Raw genomic sequence first — 15010 nt, 5'->3', positions numbered from 1 at the left:
ACAATTTTCCCCGGCCCATCTCGTTTATGAGTTCTGGACAGCTTGTGACTGCGCCGACTCCTTCTCCTTCTTCGCGGCCTGTTCTCTGTCGTACTCGATCAATTGCTTCGACCAGCTGTGTCACCAGTTGTTAGTCCGTGATCCACGACTGCTCGTTTGCCATGGCCGAATGACGTACTATCTGCTGGGGAAGAAGCTGTTCTCCCGAGGCATAACGTAGCGCACCTCCTTCTCGGCGCTGATCCTCCAGATGACGGCAACGGTGCCGAGCATGACGGTGCCGATGATGGCGGTGTTCAGCTTCCAGTTCGCGGGCTGCGCGTACCAGCCACCGGCCGGCGACCAGACGTGCTTAGGGTAACTTTTCAAATCGCAACATGTTAGACAAAAGCTTCGCTTCGGCTTCGATGGGGGCTTCCGGTCGGTCACGGGTCGTGGCTTTCGAGGGGTATAACTCACGGAACTTTGGGGCCGCCTCCCTGTACAGCAGTTAGCAATTGGCGCGTCAGGATCAATCAGATGAGGGGTCAATATTACCATCTTGACTGCTTTCAACGAGAAGAGGTTGGGGTGGTTCTGGTGATGGCAATCGCTTTCCCGCCTCGACAGGTTTGGCAGCTTTTCGACACAGCCGGGCACTTGACGTTGTAATCTGCGGTACGCTATTCGACCGTTCCTCCACGGTGGAGCTCGCACCGCCCGGAGACGCGGACCCCAGATGTTCCGGGCTCGCAACGGGCTGAGGTGAAGGCGACTGCGTGGCTCGTGCACGGTTCACCCTGGCATTGGGGGGGAATAGAGCTCACACGACTCCAGTCAATTAGACGTCTAGAAACTTTTTCGTGACGGGAGACCGGCGCTGCGAACGAAGGGACGTGGAACTTTTACTCTGTGCGGAACCCCCCTCCATCGACACCCAGCAATCCCAATTGCTCGGCCTCCGTATTACCGAGTTCGACATTGATCGAATTACTGCTCGACTTTCCCTTTCTTTTGTCCCGTTAACGACCAGCAAAACTCTTCTCCCCACCAAAAAACGACTCCCCGATGAAGAGGTTAAGGATATCAAGATGCACCGGGCAGCTGCTCAACGCCCAGGCCAGGACACACGCCTCGCCGTCCTTGACGCCAATCTCCGTTAGAAGCTCGCAGCAACTCGTCCACAATGCCCGCAGCAGCACCTGCGGTGCAAGGTCACTATTCTCGTGGACACGACCCTCCGCCACGGAAGAAGAAAAAGAAGTAGAAGTCCCCGAGGAAGCGCCCGAGGAAGCGCCCGAACAGGAGCTCAAGCCGCTGTCCTTCCCGTCACCACTCCCCGAGAAGGCCCTCTCCTCGGCCAAGCTCGCCGCTCTCCACGCCCGTCTCTCCCTCCCCGAGAAGGTACCGCTGCAGACCCTCGCCCGCTGCCTCGTCGACCCCTCGGCCGACCCGAGCCCCAACTTCAACAACGTCAACCTCGCCGTCGTCGGCGCCTCCCTCATCAACTACCACACCTCCGAGCGTCTCGTCTGCCAATACCCCCGCCTACCCATGACCATCCTCTTCGAGGCCATGCGCGCCTACGCCGGCTCCGACTCGCTCTACCGCATCGCCCACGGCTGGGGCGTCGAGAACACCATCCACCCGGGCGACGAGGTCGATCCGGGCCTGCTGCAGTGGTCCCAGGAACTCCCCACCGTCGGCATCACGGGTGCCTGGGGCTACGAGCGTAAGGAGGCCCACCACCTTGACAAGTTCAAGTGGCGCCGCGGCGTGTCCTCGCGTGTCGTCCTCGACGACGAGTTCGGCGACACCGTGCACACCAAGCGGGCGGAGGCCCCGAAGGAGCCCAAGTCCAGCAGCCCCGAGGAGTTCCTCGAGGACCCGACCATCGTCCGCGAGCGGTGGATGCGCATCCGCAACAACGCGCACGCGGCGTTCGTGCGGGCCGTCACGGGCGCCATCTACGCGCACTGCGGCCGTGACGCCGTGCGCTCCTTCGTCGACGCCCACGTGCTCAGCCGCAAGGTCGACCTCGAGCGGCTCTTCAGCTTCAAGCTGCCGACGCGGGAGCTGGCTATGCTGTGCGCGCGCGAGGGCTTCGAGCCGCCCGTGGCGCGCCTCGAGAGCGAGACGGGCCGTCTGAGCAGGACGCCCGTGTATGTTGTCGGCATCTACAGCGGCCGCGACAAGCTCGGCGAGGGAACGGGCGCCAGCCTGACCAACGCGCGGCTGCAGGCGTCCATGAACGCGCTCAAGTCGTGGTACCTGTACAGCCCCGGCAACAACGTGCGGGTGCCGAGTGATATGCTCGTTGAGGGGGCGAAGCCGTGGCAGCCTGTGCATATTGACATGGGTGAGATTATTTAGAGAGAGGAAGAGAGGACGGGTGTGGGGGGAGAGAAGCGGTAGACGAAAAGCATCATGTGTAATTGCCCATGGGACGAGGACGAAGGATGAGAAGGACTGCCTTGGCGGGGCGGATGGGTGATGACCGGGACACCGAATGCCGTCTGGCAGTGTACATTTTTGAACAAGGACATGTGGAAAAAAAGGTTACGCATGTCTCTGTAAGATGAATAGATCTGTAAAAACAATGACACACTCCTCGAAGCGGGGCGACTTTTGAGTCAAGACTGCACAGATTGAAGATGTTGAACAGGTGAACACACTGATTTAGACAAGACGCAAAGAGCTGGAAGAGTAGGTGAATCTGATCATTAGGACAGCTGGCTATTCTGACAATATTACAAACGACGTACACCCCTTATCACACAAAGCTCCCTCTCTTTTCCCCGGGTATCAACTCTTCCCCTTTACCAAAAACTCCAGTGACGAAGCTGCTCAACTGAACTGATCACCCTCTCCCAACTTGTGCGCCATGCCCCTCTGCACCAGCCTCCTGTACCTGTCCTTCTTCGCCTTCTCCTCCCGCTCCAGCCTGAGCTTCCTCTTGCGCTCGTAGACCGCCCTTACCGTGCCGCGGATCTGCTCCCGCCCCTCAGCGTAGTTGGCTCTTGCCAACGCGACGACGTTGTCGATCTGCTCGGGCGTGTAGACAAAGTTCCACGTGCTGAGGTAGTCCGTCGTGCCCGGGTTGATCCCCGGTACTTTCGGGTTGGCCAGGAAGGGCAGGTAGACGATGGCGATGCCGGCGTCGGGCTCCATCAGCTGCCACGAGGAGCGCTCGTCGATGGCCTTGGACGGCGGCGGCGGCTCCGAGGACCGCTCCTGCGTGGTGCCGACCCAGACGGTGCAGTAGCCCAGCTCGCCGGACTCCTGGTCGCCGGGGGTGAACTTGGCGGCCTGGCCCTTGGCGGTGTCCTCGTCCGGGGTGGGGTGTGGGTGCTCGGCCTGGTGGTCGATCTGGTGCTGCTGGGCGTCGTGGAGCTTGCGGTCCGCCTCGGTGGAACAGGCGGCCTCGGCCTTCTTGAGCTCGTCGTCGACCTGCTTGGGGGACTCGCCTGCCTTCGGCCAGCCGACGCCGACGGGCCAGCCCTTGATGCCGCGCTGGCGGGCGTAGCCGTCGGCGACGGCGAGCCAGTTGTCCGTCTTGATGTCGGCGGAGGCGTCGAAGGCGACGAGGACGTCGACTTCGCGGCCGGGGCGGAGGAGCGGGTAGATGGGGAGGTTGTTGGACATGCCGGCGTCCATGAGCTGGATGTACTCGGTGCCGAAGATGCTCTTGGGCGCGGTCTTGGGCAGCTTGCCCTCCATGCCGTAGGCGAAGTTGGCGACCGTGCCGGGGTCGATGGGGTGGACCTTGCTGAGGTCCTCGTTGTAGCCGTAGATCATCTCGTCGAGGGTGCCGAAACCGGTGAGGCTCTGGACGAGGGGCCTGATCTCGTGGTAGTAGTGGCTGAGGGTCGCGCAGAAAGCGCTGCCGAAGACGCCGAGGAGGAAGGGCATGCGGGTCTCGGGTAGGTGGAAGCCCTCCTCGGGGGGCACGTCGACGCCGTTGTCGAAGCGGCGGCCCATGGCCCACGTAGGGATGCCGGCGGAGAACTCCTCGCAGAAGAACTCGTAGGGCGTGATCTCGAACCACTGGAACCAGGCCTCCTTTTTCGCGACTTCCTTGGCTGCCTCCGAGGTGGCGGGGGCGCCGACGGCGCCGTCAACTTCGACGTCTGGGATCTCGTGGCGGACGGCCGTGTAGATGGGCAGCGGGTTCTGCCCGTACTTGATGTACTCCCTCTGGTTGGAGAGCTTGAAGTCCCGGTCGTTCACTTCGAGGTCGCCCCTGGGGACGAGGTACCTTGCCGCCAACAGCAAGCCGTAAACGTCGACGAGGCCAAAGTCGGCGTTCGGGTCGCCCTTTAGCTTCTCGACCATGCCGCTGAGGAGGTACTTGCTCGTCGGCGCAGATAGGAGAGTCTGGAAGGCTACTGGCGGGTAGGCGATGTGGATGCCCGCCCGGGCCTTCAGATGTTGCAGGACGCGGCCGAGGCTGCCGTGCGAGATGGACGAATGGTACAGCGTCTGAAGCCAGCATGAGCCGCTGACACCAGAGGTGTAAGTAACGCAGTCGAAGAGTCCGTCCTCATCGGCAGCGAGCATGGAACCTGTGCCGGCGACGAGGGCCCTCAACCCGCCGCCTGAGCCGCACATGGCGATAGTGGGGACGTCTTCGGGGTGGACGTCCTTCTCGTCGATGTCGAGGTACTTGGCCAGGGCCATTGTCGTGACCCTCTTTCTCCTCGACAGGAACTCCTTTTCCTCATCGCAGAGGTCATTGGATACCCTCACCCGGGCGCTGTATTGCACCTCTGGATTGATGAGGGGATCATGAGCTTCTTGCCAAATCTCATCAGCCAGAGATCCGGGTGACATGGATAGCTTGGGTACAAATCAGCATTCTTCCCAACTCAAAACCCGGACCGGCTCATCGCCGGCGACTACTCACCTCTCTCTGGAGTTTCCGGATGTACCCGGGGACCCCCTTGGACCATTCCGGTAAGATGAGCCCGACAATCTTGTCGGCGGTCCACTCGACGTCGGTGGCATCGGACAGGTTCTCAAACTTGAGCGCAAAGTTGTACCACGCCGTCTCGTTCGCCTTCCTCTGCTCCGGCGCGCCGCCGCGCGGGGCGGCGCTCTGCTGGTCCGTCGGCGCGATCGATAGGCGCTGAAAGTCGTCAGACGGGTACAGCCACCAAACAAAAAGCCCGCCGGTGAGCACGGCGACGGGGAGAGAGGTGGTAGCTGCCTTTTTCTTGCCGTTGTTGCTGTTGCTGCCGGATCCCTCGGGGCCCTTGTCGCTGGCCGTGAAGAAGCCGTGCTGCGACTGTCGCGACTGCAGCGTCGGCCTGCGGCGGGGTAGGAGGCCATGTGTCCTGATGCGCCCGAGGGTAACGTGGTGGAAGCTCCTCATCTTGCCGACCGCTGCGGGTGCGCGGCGGAGGAGCAGGGCGGCGGCGTGTTGGCGGGAGTACGCCGTGAATAACCTCATCTTGGCGATCTTGAGTTCGTCGAGTTGAGGCTGAAGGTCTGGAACATGACTGGCCGGACGGGCCCTGGCGGTCGTGGGTGTTGGTTGGAGATCAGCAATGGCGCGGGGGGTAAAAGATTGGTGTGGTGTTGAGAGTGTTGTGCTGGTTCAATACCAGAGCTGTGGAAATGGGCTCTACGGCTGCGGCGGGATTTTCATGGTTTTCTTCGGTATCAAGAGTTTTTGTTCTTGGAGACTCCCTCGCAATGAGAGAATTATGAAAAAACCCTTTGGAGAAAAGCGCGCGGCCAGCGACGAGGCGCGAGGCTGTGAACTCAACAACTTCTCTGCTGACCCTGGTCTGCTGTTGACATCATTGAGGCATGATTGAAATCGGTGGATCAGAAGCAAGCAAGGACAGGCAAGGGGGTTTGAAGGTTGCGGACCTGTTGATCGGATGGGATTAAGACGATACCTGTGCCCGCCGGGAGTCCGTCGTGTGCAGCACAAGTCCCGCGCTATGACAGGGAAATCTCCACCGTCCGTTGAAAATGCTCCGGAAGGCTTGATTCGCCAATTACATTGGTGGACCTGAACGTCCGCTGCGCACCGCTGTGGCCCAGCTTGTGGAGCCTGCGACCTGTCGCCCGACCCTCTGTCGCCTTCTGCCATGTGACGATGACGGGCCTCAACTGTCATCGTCACGGCGCGCTGCGTGTCTGAGTCTACCATGCAGTAGAAGCACGCAGAATCTGCAGATGACTTTGCAAGTGATCATAGGGGAGAACAAGAGGACTTCTGTTATGTGTGTCAACCAAGGCCTAACCGTGGGCCAAGTCGGGATGTCAAAGAGCTGCCATCTTAGCTGTGGCCCAACTGGCGATCTGCTTCATCGGACGAACCGGACCCAAGCTTCATATTTCCACGGCCAAAAACGAGTTTCGGAATTGTAGCTGGATTATAGAAACTCAACTGGATACTCTGAAGCCCATAGCTCTTTTATCGCATTCACGTAGCTTCTAGGCTTCCATTTACAGGTAATGTTGCCGCCGCGGGATTGACTTCTACATTTGTAATTAACCGGAGCTTAAATATCAATGTCAAGCACAAAATTCTGGCGACCAGAATGAGATGCAGCTAAATGGGGAGAACGAAGCGTATTGGACATGCCGTGTAACGCTGGAGGCATCAGAACTCAACGACAGCCTTGGATTTCAACCCCGCTCCCGAGTGCTCTCTCACCCGAACAGTCAAGCTTCAGCTAGTTATGGTTACCCATGGGCTGACAGTCCAACTCTGTTCAATTTTTTTGCTCTCGGATTCCGGCGTGTGCAGCCTCACTTCATTAAATTCAGCGACGGGAGTGCCTATCCAGATACCCGGGATGAGCTAGTCTCGGGAGCCGCCCACCGGCCCAACTTGCCACAGCGAGTGCTGACGCTTATACTTAAAATCCCCCGACGACGAGCCTTCTTTTATTTTAACGTTGTCGTTCGAACTGCATCCGCATCTGACAGCCACAACATACATCTGTTCCCTGAATCAACCCGTTTTTGGTGATATACCAATCTGACCATGTCCCGAGGAACGGTTGCCGTCATCGGCGCAGGTGCGTGATCCTCCCCAGCCGGAAAGAAGACACGTGCCCGGACTGATATCCGAGCCAAACAGGACCGGGGGGTCTTTCTGCACTGAAAGAGCTTCGCGAGGTCGGCTTCGACGTGACGCTGTTCGAGAAGCGGTCTGATGTGGGAGGCTTGTGGACGTTCTCGGATGACCCGTCCGTCACCTCGGCGATGGCGTGTAAGTGCAGACCACAATTCCAACATGTCAAGGCCGATCAAGCTGACCGTGTCCAGGGACAAAGTCGCAGATTAGCAAATTCATAGTCAGTGCAGAAGAAAGAAAACACATCCTGGCATTGACGCGCAGCTAACGAGGGTCTTCAGTCGTACATGTCCGATTTTCCGTTTCCTGATCGTAAGTGTGTTCGTCTTGGACAGCTCTACCTCCCGGAAGCTGACGGCGGCATAGACTACCCTGCCCACATCTCGGCGCAGGAATGGTCTGATTACTACAAGATGTACGCCAAACACTTTGAGCTTTACGATCACATCGTGTTCAACGCGGATATAGACTTGATCAGCAGGGAGAAAGGCAAGTGGATGGTGCATGTCAAAGGCGAAGCGACACCGCGGCCGTTTGACAGAGTTGTGCTTGCTAGTGGGTCGGAGACAACGCCGGTATATCCAGTTATTGAGAATCTGGACCAATTCGAGGGGAAATTCATGCACTCTCAAGCCTACAAAGGGTAAGCAGGCCTGGGTTGAAATGTGCCGGGAACTGGCTAATATCACGAACAGGCCAGAGGGGCTCAAAGACAAGAATGTGGTCGTGATGGGCATTGGAAATACTGCCTGTGACACTGTCGTGGTGAGTGTGCGCCCCGGTCGGCTGATTCGACTTCACTTGTTTAATGCGATCACCAGGAACTTGCAGACTACGCCTCGAAAGTATACCTGTCACACAGACGAGGTGCGAAAATAATTCCTCGCATGAATCAAGACGGCCCTCTAGATGCTGTGATGTCGTGGCGTACTTCTCGTTTCGGCCACTGGTTGGAGCACTTCCTCCCGGGTATATTTAGTCTCCTTACCGAGTCTGTCATCAAGAAGAATTCCATGATCCTCGGGGAACAGGATCCAGGCTGGGGGTTCGAGCCGTCGCCCAGTCTGAAACTCAGCCTAAGCGTCATCGTGGTCAACGATGATCTATTCTCGCGTCTCCGAGAAGGCCGTGCCGAGTCGGTTCGCGGGGTGACGCGCATCGTGGGACCGAAGTCCGTCCAGCTGGACGACGGGACAATCATCGAGGATGTGGACGTCATCGTCGCGGCTACCGGGTACCGGCCGGATTTCTCACTTCTGGCGGACCTGTCCCACACCCCGGCCCCGGATCCGAAGGCCCCGCCCCTCCCGAATTTGTACCAAAACATCTTTGCCATCGACTACCCGGATTCTCTCGCTTGCGTGAGCTACTGCACTGTAGGCGACAATGCGGCATCATATCGCGAGCTCCAGGCCATGGCTATCGCACAGGTGTGGGCGGGCAACTCGTCGTTGCCGTCCACGGGGCAGATGCGCCGCAGCACCGCAGCGTATCAAAAGTGGACTTGGAAAAGGTTTCGAGCCTTTGCCGGAGCGCCCCTCGGGTCTGGCCAACAGTATCCGTGGTTCAGATTCGTCCACGAGATGGCAGGCACCGGTATGTATGAGTACCTGGGCTGGGGTTGGAAAGGGTGGCAGTTCTGGTGGCAGGACCGGGAGTTCTACCGGCTGGTAGCGTGGGGGGCTTATTCGCCGCATATCTACCGCCTCTTCGAGACGGGCAAGCGGAAGACGTGGCCGGGAGCAAGGGAGGCCATCATCAAAGTCAACGAGGATAGAGACAAGATGTTTCCAAAGAAAGAGAAGAAAAAGACGGCTTGATGGAGAGTTGAAAGAACGGCTTGCCAGAGAGAAACAAAATGGCGCGGGATTGATTGGTGTTTGCGAGCGTGCCAACCAACCAAATAGATATCTTGAGTTTTTTTTGGTCGTGTTTGCTTCTTGTCTGTCGGGCAGATTTGCGCCAATGCGGTCGACGGGCTAACGAAACGGACGCAAGGTGTTTGGGCGAGACAGTGAGACCCGAGACACGGCAAAGCGGGCTGCCAGACCTGCATCAGGTTTCTTATCTGGCTTGATCCTGCAGTCTGGCCTGTCGACTTGCGATTGCAGGACCAGCTGGACCGATGTATTTGTTTACTGCGTGAGTACGCAAATCATAGACGAAGCAACCACTATCGTCTCGAGACGTAGGATCCGCTGGGCTAATGACACGCCACTTGGCACGATGGAGGAGCATTCCCGTCGCAAGAAACAGGGAAACGTCGTCGCCAGCACTACCTCGTACATGCAAGTGTCAACGATTGCAGTTCCTTCGTATGGGCAGCGTGATAGGTGTGTAAGGCCATGATGTGGATGGCTAACAGTGGCTGCGCATAGGTGCACTGGGGAGCCGTTCCGTGCAGCTAGCGGCGGGGATCAGTCTTCGGCAGACGTCGTGTGCTGTGTTGGTATTTTTGGAGACACGACTGACTGGCAAGTTCCGATGGGAAGAGACCCCCAAACCCCCGACGGGAAGCAGAGGCAGGCTTGACTGGGCTGACTTGTTGGCTGGCCTGGCAGCTGGCGGAAGGGCTTCTGTTGGTGTGGTCGCGATCCAGGGACTGCTCCTGCAGGCACACGGGGGTTTCCTGCAAGTAAAAGTGGCCAAGCAGATGAAGGGGTGTGAAGACCTGATGTGAATGAAGCTTGCAGCATATCAGAGGAGCCAATGGAGCCGGGGTTGAGCTTGCAGGTCGGTGTCAGGAAGTGGCTTGTGCATCGGGACCAACATTTTCCCGTTCCTGCCTAGCTGGAGCCAGGATCCACCGCCGACCGGGAGCCGGCTCTCGCTTAAAGGTACGTCCCGCGATGCCAAAGAGGTCCCCTTCGTGTTGGGTCGGCTGCCTGAGGCGCATTGAGACGACGGGTAATTTGTCAAAAAATTGTGTGAGGAACTTGAAGGCATTGGCGGGCATGGGGTTGACGGTTGACGGGTCGAAAAAGAGCAGAATATCTGCAGATGATGGTGACTTGTGACCGACGGCCGACGTTTTCCCATTTCCCGCGTCTCCATTCCACCCGAGCAGAATCTCAATTGCACCGGGCACCTCAGTCCACAGGTGCATCCCGTGTCCACAGTCCACTCTCAGTTGGGTATCCATAATGTGAATCCACGGTGGCCCTGGCGCAGGTGCTGGTGTCGCTGTTTCTTCGTCCCATGGATCATGGTTGAGACGTGGAAATTGGAGGTCGGTTTGATGCTTTCCTGGCTCTCAATGCGACCAGACGCCACACTCACGAACGCCTAATCAGAGCGCGTCTGCTGCCACACGCCAGCAGAACATGCTACCTGCCTTACTAACATTGAGGCGACTTAACTTCCAGAGGCACTCAAGGTAGGTAGGTGGGCAGTGGGATTCAGTAATGGCGGCAGCCAGAGGCATTCGTCAAAGAGTACAGCGAGTTAGCCAGCAGCTGGGCCATCTCATTTTCGTCCCATTCCCAAAGCCCGAATACGTAAGTTTGCAGCTTGCTCGCATTGTTGACAGTACCTTAAAGGCAAGGACTTTATGCACATCGGCCACCAATGCACATGGGACACAGCACAGAAGGCGGCTCTGAAAAACTCAACCGGTGCGTGTCGTTTCACCCTGACGGTTCACCTGTCATTGTCGCAAGCCATCACGGACACCTGCGAATTGAATTGTTGGGTATCCGTACGCAGGTGGCAGAGCCCAGAGGGTATCCGTACGTCGTCCGTCGAGGGAGGCTAAAGCCTAGGCTGCCCAAACGCCCCAGATTGTTTCTTCCGTTGGCCCCCATTGCCGGCAAACACTATGCGAGTGGAGCAGACATGCTGGTAAGGCCATGCCGTGTACGAATTCAGAGCAGGATTAGATTATCGCGTAGTCCGCCGCCCAAGGCCCCAAGCACGGGCATGATAAAGGGGTCCTCAGCTACCTTGCCTTCCAGGTAAGGTAACTAACGGATGGCTGGCTATGTATGGGAAGAGTGAGCATCTAGAACGACAAGTCGGGTCTTCCGTTGAACAACCGTTCCTTGTGTCCGTCTGCTATGCGATCTGTGAACCATCTGTGAACCACAGGGTCAACCGAGCAAATCTCCCCCGTCCTCATGAAATTCGAGTCTGTCGTCCCCAATCTCCAAGGGCCTCCTTTTGGCGGTTTTTTTTTTCCTGATGCTTCATTACGACCTCCACTCCTAAGCCAATCAGAGGCTCTCAATGAAGGCAGCCCCGGTCTCTAATTCTCTTTCTCCATCCAATACCCCTGCCACCTACCCCACCCAAACCAAGCTAGCCAGACTGGGATTAGGACAGCTCAACCCCCTTTTGCTCCCAGCGAGAAGGGAACAGCAACGTGCTCGTCAACCACGCAGCGGCCAGCAGCAGGCCACCCTCCCAACCTTTACAGCACATGCTGGTCCCTGTACACAGACGGTGCCACTGGAAACAGAAGGGCAGCTCGCTGCAGCATCTGGGCTGCCAGCACCACCTCATGCAGCGAACGGGAGCCGAAGCACAGGTGCAGCCGTCCAAGGTCCCAAGGTCCCTAGGTACCTAGGTAGTGGCGGCAGCAGCAGCAGCGTGAACGGGAGGAGGACTGGGGAGGAAAGGGAAGGGACGCTGCACATGCTCTGCACTGTCTGCCACCGTGGGAGAAACGGGACGGGGTCGCACCGCACAGCCCAAATCTTTCCTGTCCTCGTCGCACCCCAAATTTCCCCTTCCACCTAAAACGTAGTCGTACCTTCGTCGTCCTACCTTACCTGACCGACCTACTCTACCTAACCTCACACCTTTCGCAACCACCACACTCTCTCTCCCTGAGGTTGTGATTCTTCCCTTCCCCTTCGACATCATCGATACTGCTTCGAGCATCGTCAGTATCTCTTCCCTCAGGGCTCGACAAATTCCCACCCCAATTGTCCTTTGCAGTCCATCGCCATCTCCTGACGTTGCTGCCCCCTTTCTCTCGTTAACCTTTTTCCCCTTCTGCGACACTCCTTGACACGCGACTACTTCGTAGACGTCCAGGTACGTACGTGTTTCCTTCACGATTTCTCTGCGAATACCTCTTGCCATGGACCACGAGGCAGGAGAATATCCCATCCCATCACCCCATTTCTCCTGCTCGCGCCATTCTTTCGACCGTCTGGCTTGATCTTGCTGCCGCGCGGTCTCCTCACGTCCTTCTGCCCCCGATCCTCCTCCTCCCTGTCCACCTCACCTCCTTACTCCATCTCTGTTTCCCCCGAGCCTCTTCCATCTTTGCGGCATAGCTAACTCTTTCTTCCGCTCCCCAGACTTTTCTTCTCGACCAATTCCTTCTCAACCTTGACTGCTCCCCGCGTATTCGATATGGGTAAGCCCCCTTCCTTCCCGGAGACGAAGATTGTGAGACTATGGCAAGGCGAGGCAAGAGGATACTGGATCAATCTGCGGCAAGCAACGACCACATGGCCTCGTTGGACTGTTTCTACCTCCCGCTCCGGATCGATTGAGTTTCAGGATCTCTCAACAACATCACCTCACTTCTCGTTACCCGACCACATCCGTTCCACCATCTACCATTTCTTGGTTTCCCCTTTTTTGGTCCTTTATTGGTAGACCAGAGATATAACCTGCCCTACTCAGAGTACCCCAACAAAACGACATACACAATGATCTACAACTTGGACCAGCCCTCCAAGGACCGCAAGGGCAAGGGCAAGACCGTCGGGTCGAGAGATACGGACGCCGATTTCACAATCAAAAACAAACAGCAGTCAAACGCAGGATCGTCTCCCACGACAAAAGTTCAAATCGTTCGTTCCATGCTCGACGTGGGTAAACCCAACAGCGACGGACAGCCCGGTCCGTCGTCCGCTAGTCGGCTTTCACAACCTGGCAAAGAGAACGACGATCCCGCCAGACAAGTCTCTGAACGGTCACCGGGTTAGAGAAGATCCTCTTGCCTATGCCTTGCCAAACATACTTACCACTCGTTACTACGGTACGAGCATGAGCGCTGACGTGATTGCATAAATAGCCTCCGAAGGTTCTCCTGCTACCTCCCCGCCGCCCTCGGCGGCGCCGGCGTCGCCCCCCGCCGGCAAGCTTGTTTCTGCGAACGAGATCGAAGAAGCCATTTCTAACGCGTCCTTAGCTGGCGGTGTTGTGCCCCCTATGGCGGCGCCTTCCAGCGATCTTAGGAACATTGTTCGCCGCAAGCTGACGGGCTATGTCGGCTTCGCTAACCTGCCTAACCAATGGCACCGCAAGAGTGTCCGCAAGGGTTTCAACTTCAACGTCATGGTTGTTGGTAAGTCTCTTCTAGACAGCTTCGTTTCGTCTTGAACACTCTCTTACAAGTGGCGTACAGGTGAATCTGGCCTCGGAAAGTCCACCCTTGTGAACACCCTCTTCAACACTTCCCTCTACCCTCCCAAGGAGCGCAAGGGACCTAGCCTCGACATTATCCCGAAGACTGTTACCATTCAGTCCATCAGCGCCGACATTGAGGAGGCTGGCGTCCGCCTCCGTCTGACCGTCGTCGACACCCCCGGCTTTGGCGACTTCGTCAACAACGACGAGTCGTGGCGCCCGATTGTCGACAACATCGAGCAGCGTTACGACGCATACCTCGACGCCGAGAACAAGGTCAATCGCATGAACATCGTTGACAACCGCATCCATGCCTGTGTCTTCTTCATCCAGCCCACTGGTCACTCCCTGAAGCCTCTCGACATTGAGGTCATGCGTCGCCTTCACACCAAGGTCAACCTGATCCCCGTCATTGCTAAGGCTGACACCCTCACCGACGAGGAAATTGCCAACTTCAAGTCCAGAGTATGTCCCATTCAATCCCCCCCCTACAGCTCAAAATCTAACCTCTCCAGATTCTGTCCGACATCAAGTACCACGGTATCCAGATTTTCGAGGGCCCTCGCTACGAGCTCGATGATGAGGAGACCATTGCTGAGAACAACGAGATCATGTCCAAGGTCCCGTTTGCTGTTGTCGGTGCTACCAACGAGATCACCAACGCGGATGGACGCAAGGTTCGCGGCCGTTCATACCCCTGGGGTGTGATTGAGGTCGACAACGAGGAGCACTGCGACTTCGTCAAGCTTCGCCAGATGCTTATCCGCACCCACATGGAGGAGCTCAAGGAGCACACCAACAACAGCCTGTACGAGAACTACCGTACCGACAAGCTCATTGGCATGGGCGTGTCCCAGGACCCCAGCGTTTTCAAGGAGGTCAACCCCGCCGTCAAGCAGGAGGAGGAGCGCCACCTGCACGAGCAGAAGCTCGCCAAGATGGAGGCCGAGATGAAGATGGTCTTCCAGCAGAAGGTCGCCGAAAAGGAGAGCAAGCTGAAGCAGAGCGAAGAGGAGCTCTACTCACGCCACAGGGAGATGAAGGAGCAGCTCGAGCGCCAACGCATGGAGCTCGAGGAGAAGAAGCAAAGGGTCGAAAGCGGCCGGCCCATCGAGAAGGAAGGCAAGCGGAAGGGTTTCTCGCTCCGTTAAGACTTCTTTGCCGGTCTCTTGACACCACTTGTTCGCATTCTTCTTTCTACGACCCATGTCTAAGTACCCATGATGCCCATACAATACCAGCACAACGCGCCTCTTTGTCGGTTCTCTTCTTGTTCTTTCTTATCACCCCTTTTTCTCTCGACCTCTTTTAATCACAACCCTCATCTAATCACTTACGGAAACCCAACATCACCAAAAAGTCTTTGCGAAGCAGTCGTGCAAGGGGTTTTGATGCCGACTATGGAGGGAAAGACGCGAAAGCAAACACGAGGAGTCATTGCTTCTGCGAGGCTTGATTCTGGCGATGAGGCGTTCTCGGGAACAGTAGTCCTACTTGCCGCATCCTATCATACTGTGGCGGACATGGGAGAGGAGGACCTCGGGGAGAAACATGGGGTCGGTTGGG

The 15010-nt window shown here is 57.3% G+C and overlaps 5 protein-coding genes across 5 annotated transcripts; 3 read left to right on the top strand and 2 right to left on the bottom strand.

Moving 5' to 3' along the window:
* Nucleotides 1-24: 24 nt before the first annotated feature.
* On the bottom strand, nt 25-540 carry CGGC5_v016255 (uncharacterized protein; the record flags this gene model as incomplete). Its single annotated transcript, XM_032020219.1, has 4 exons — nt 25-115; nt 179-361; nt 460-479; nt 538-540. 4 exons carry the CDS (start codon nt 538-540, stop codon nt 25-27), a joined length of 297 nt encoding a protein of 98 aa, XP_031882681.1.
* Nucleotides 541-1047: 507 nt separating this feature from the next.
* CGGC5_v016254 (mitochondrial 54S ribosomal protein mL44) lies at nt 1048-2352 on the top strand (the record flags this gene model as incomplete). The annotated part of the gene is made up of 1 exon (XM_032020220.1): nt 1048-2352. The coding sequence occupies one exon, from the start codon at nt 1048-1050 to the stop codon at nt 2350-2352; it is 1305 nt and encodes a 434-aa protein (XP_031882684.1).
* Nucleotides 2353-2826: 474 nt separating this feature from the next.
* On the bottom strand, nt 2827-5431 carry Pla2g4f (Cytosolic phospholipase A2 zeta; the record flags this gene model as incomplete). Its single annotated transcript, XM_066153492.1, has 2 exons — nt 2827-4818; nt 4886-5431. The coding sequence occupies 2 exons, from the start codon at nt 5429-5431 to the stop codon at nt 2827-2829; spliced, it is 2538 nt and encodes an 845-aa protein (XP_066007222.1).
* Nucleotides 5432-6985: 1554 nt separating this feature from the next.
* On the top strand, nt 6986-8898 carry aurF-1 (Monooxygenase aurF; the record flags this gene model as incomplete). The annotated part of the gene is made up of 7 exons (XM_066153491.1): nt 6986-7019; nt 7082-7213; nt 7270-7298; nt 7360-7390; nt 7445-7721; nt 7774-7843; nt 7900-8898. The coding sequence occupies 7 exons, from the start codon at nt 6986-6988 to the stop codon at nt 8896-8898; spliced, it is 1572 nt and encodes a 523-aa protein (XP_066007223.1).
* Nucleotides 8899-10912: 2014 nt separating this feature from the next.
* CDC3 (Cell division control protein 3) lies at nt 10913-14595 on the top strand (the record flags this gene model as incomplete). Its single annotated transcript, XM_066153490.1, has 7 exons — nt 10913-10918; nt 10969-11031; nt 12108-12115; nt 12385-12443; nt 13110-13382; nt 13443-13909; nt 13960-14595. 7 exons carry the CDS (start codon nt 10913-10915, stop codon nt 14593-14595), a joined length of 1512 nt encoding a protein of 503 aa, XP_066007221.1.
* Nucleotides 14596-15010: the final 415 nt, after the last annotated feature.

The sequence above is a fragment of the Colletotrichum fructicola genome (genome assembly GCF_000319635.2).
Source record: "Colletotrichum fructicola Nara gc5 chromosome Unknown KSG_Nara_v1_contig10, whole genome shotgun sequence".
Taxonomy (NCBI): Eukaryota; Fungi; Ascomycota; class Sordariomycetes; order Glomerellales; family Glomerellaceae; genus Colletotrichum; species Colletotrichum fructicola.
The sequence above is the reverse complement of the archived record's forward strand: the minus strand, read 5'-3'. Positions and strand labels throughout refer to the sequence as shown.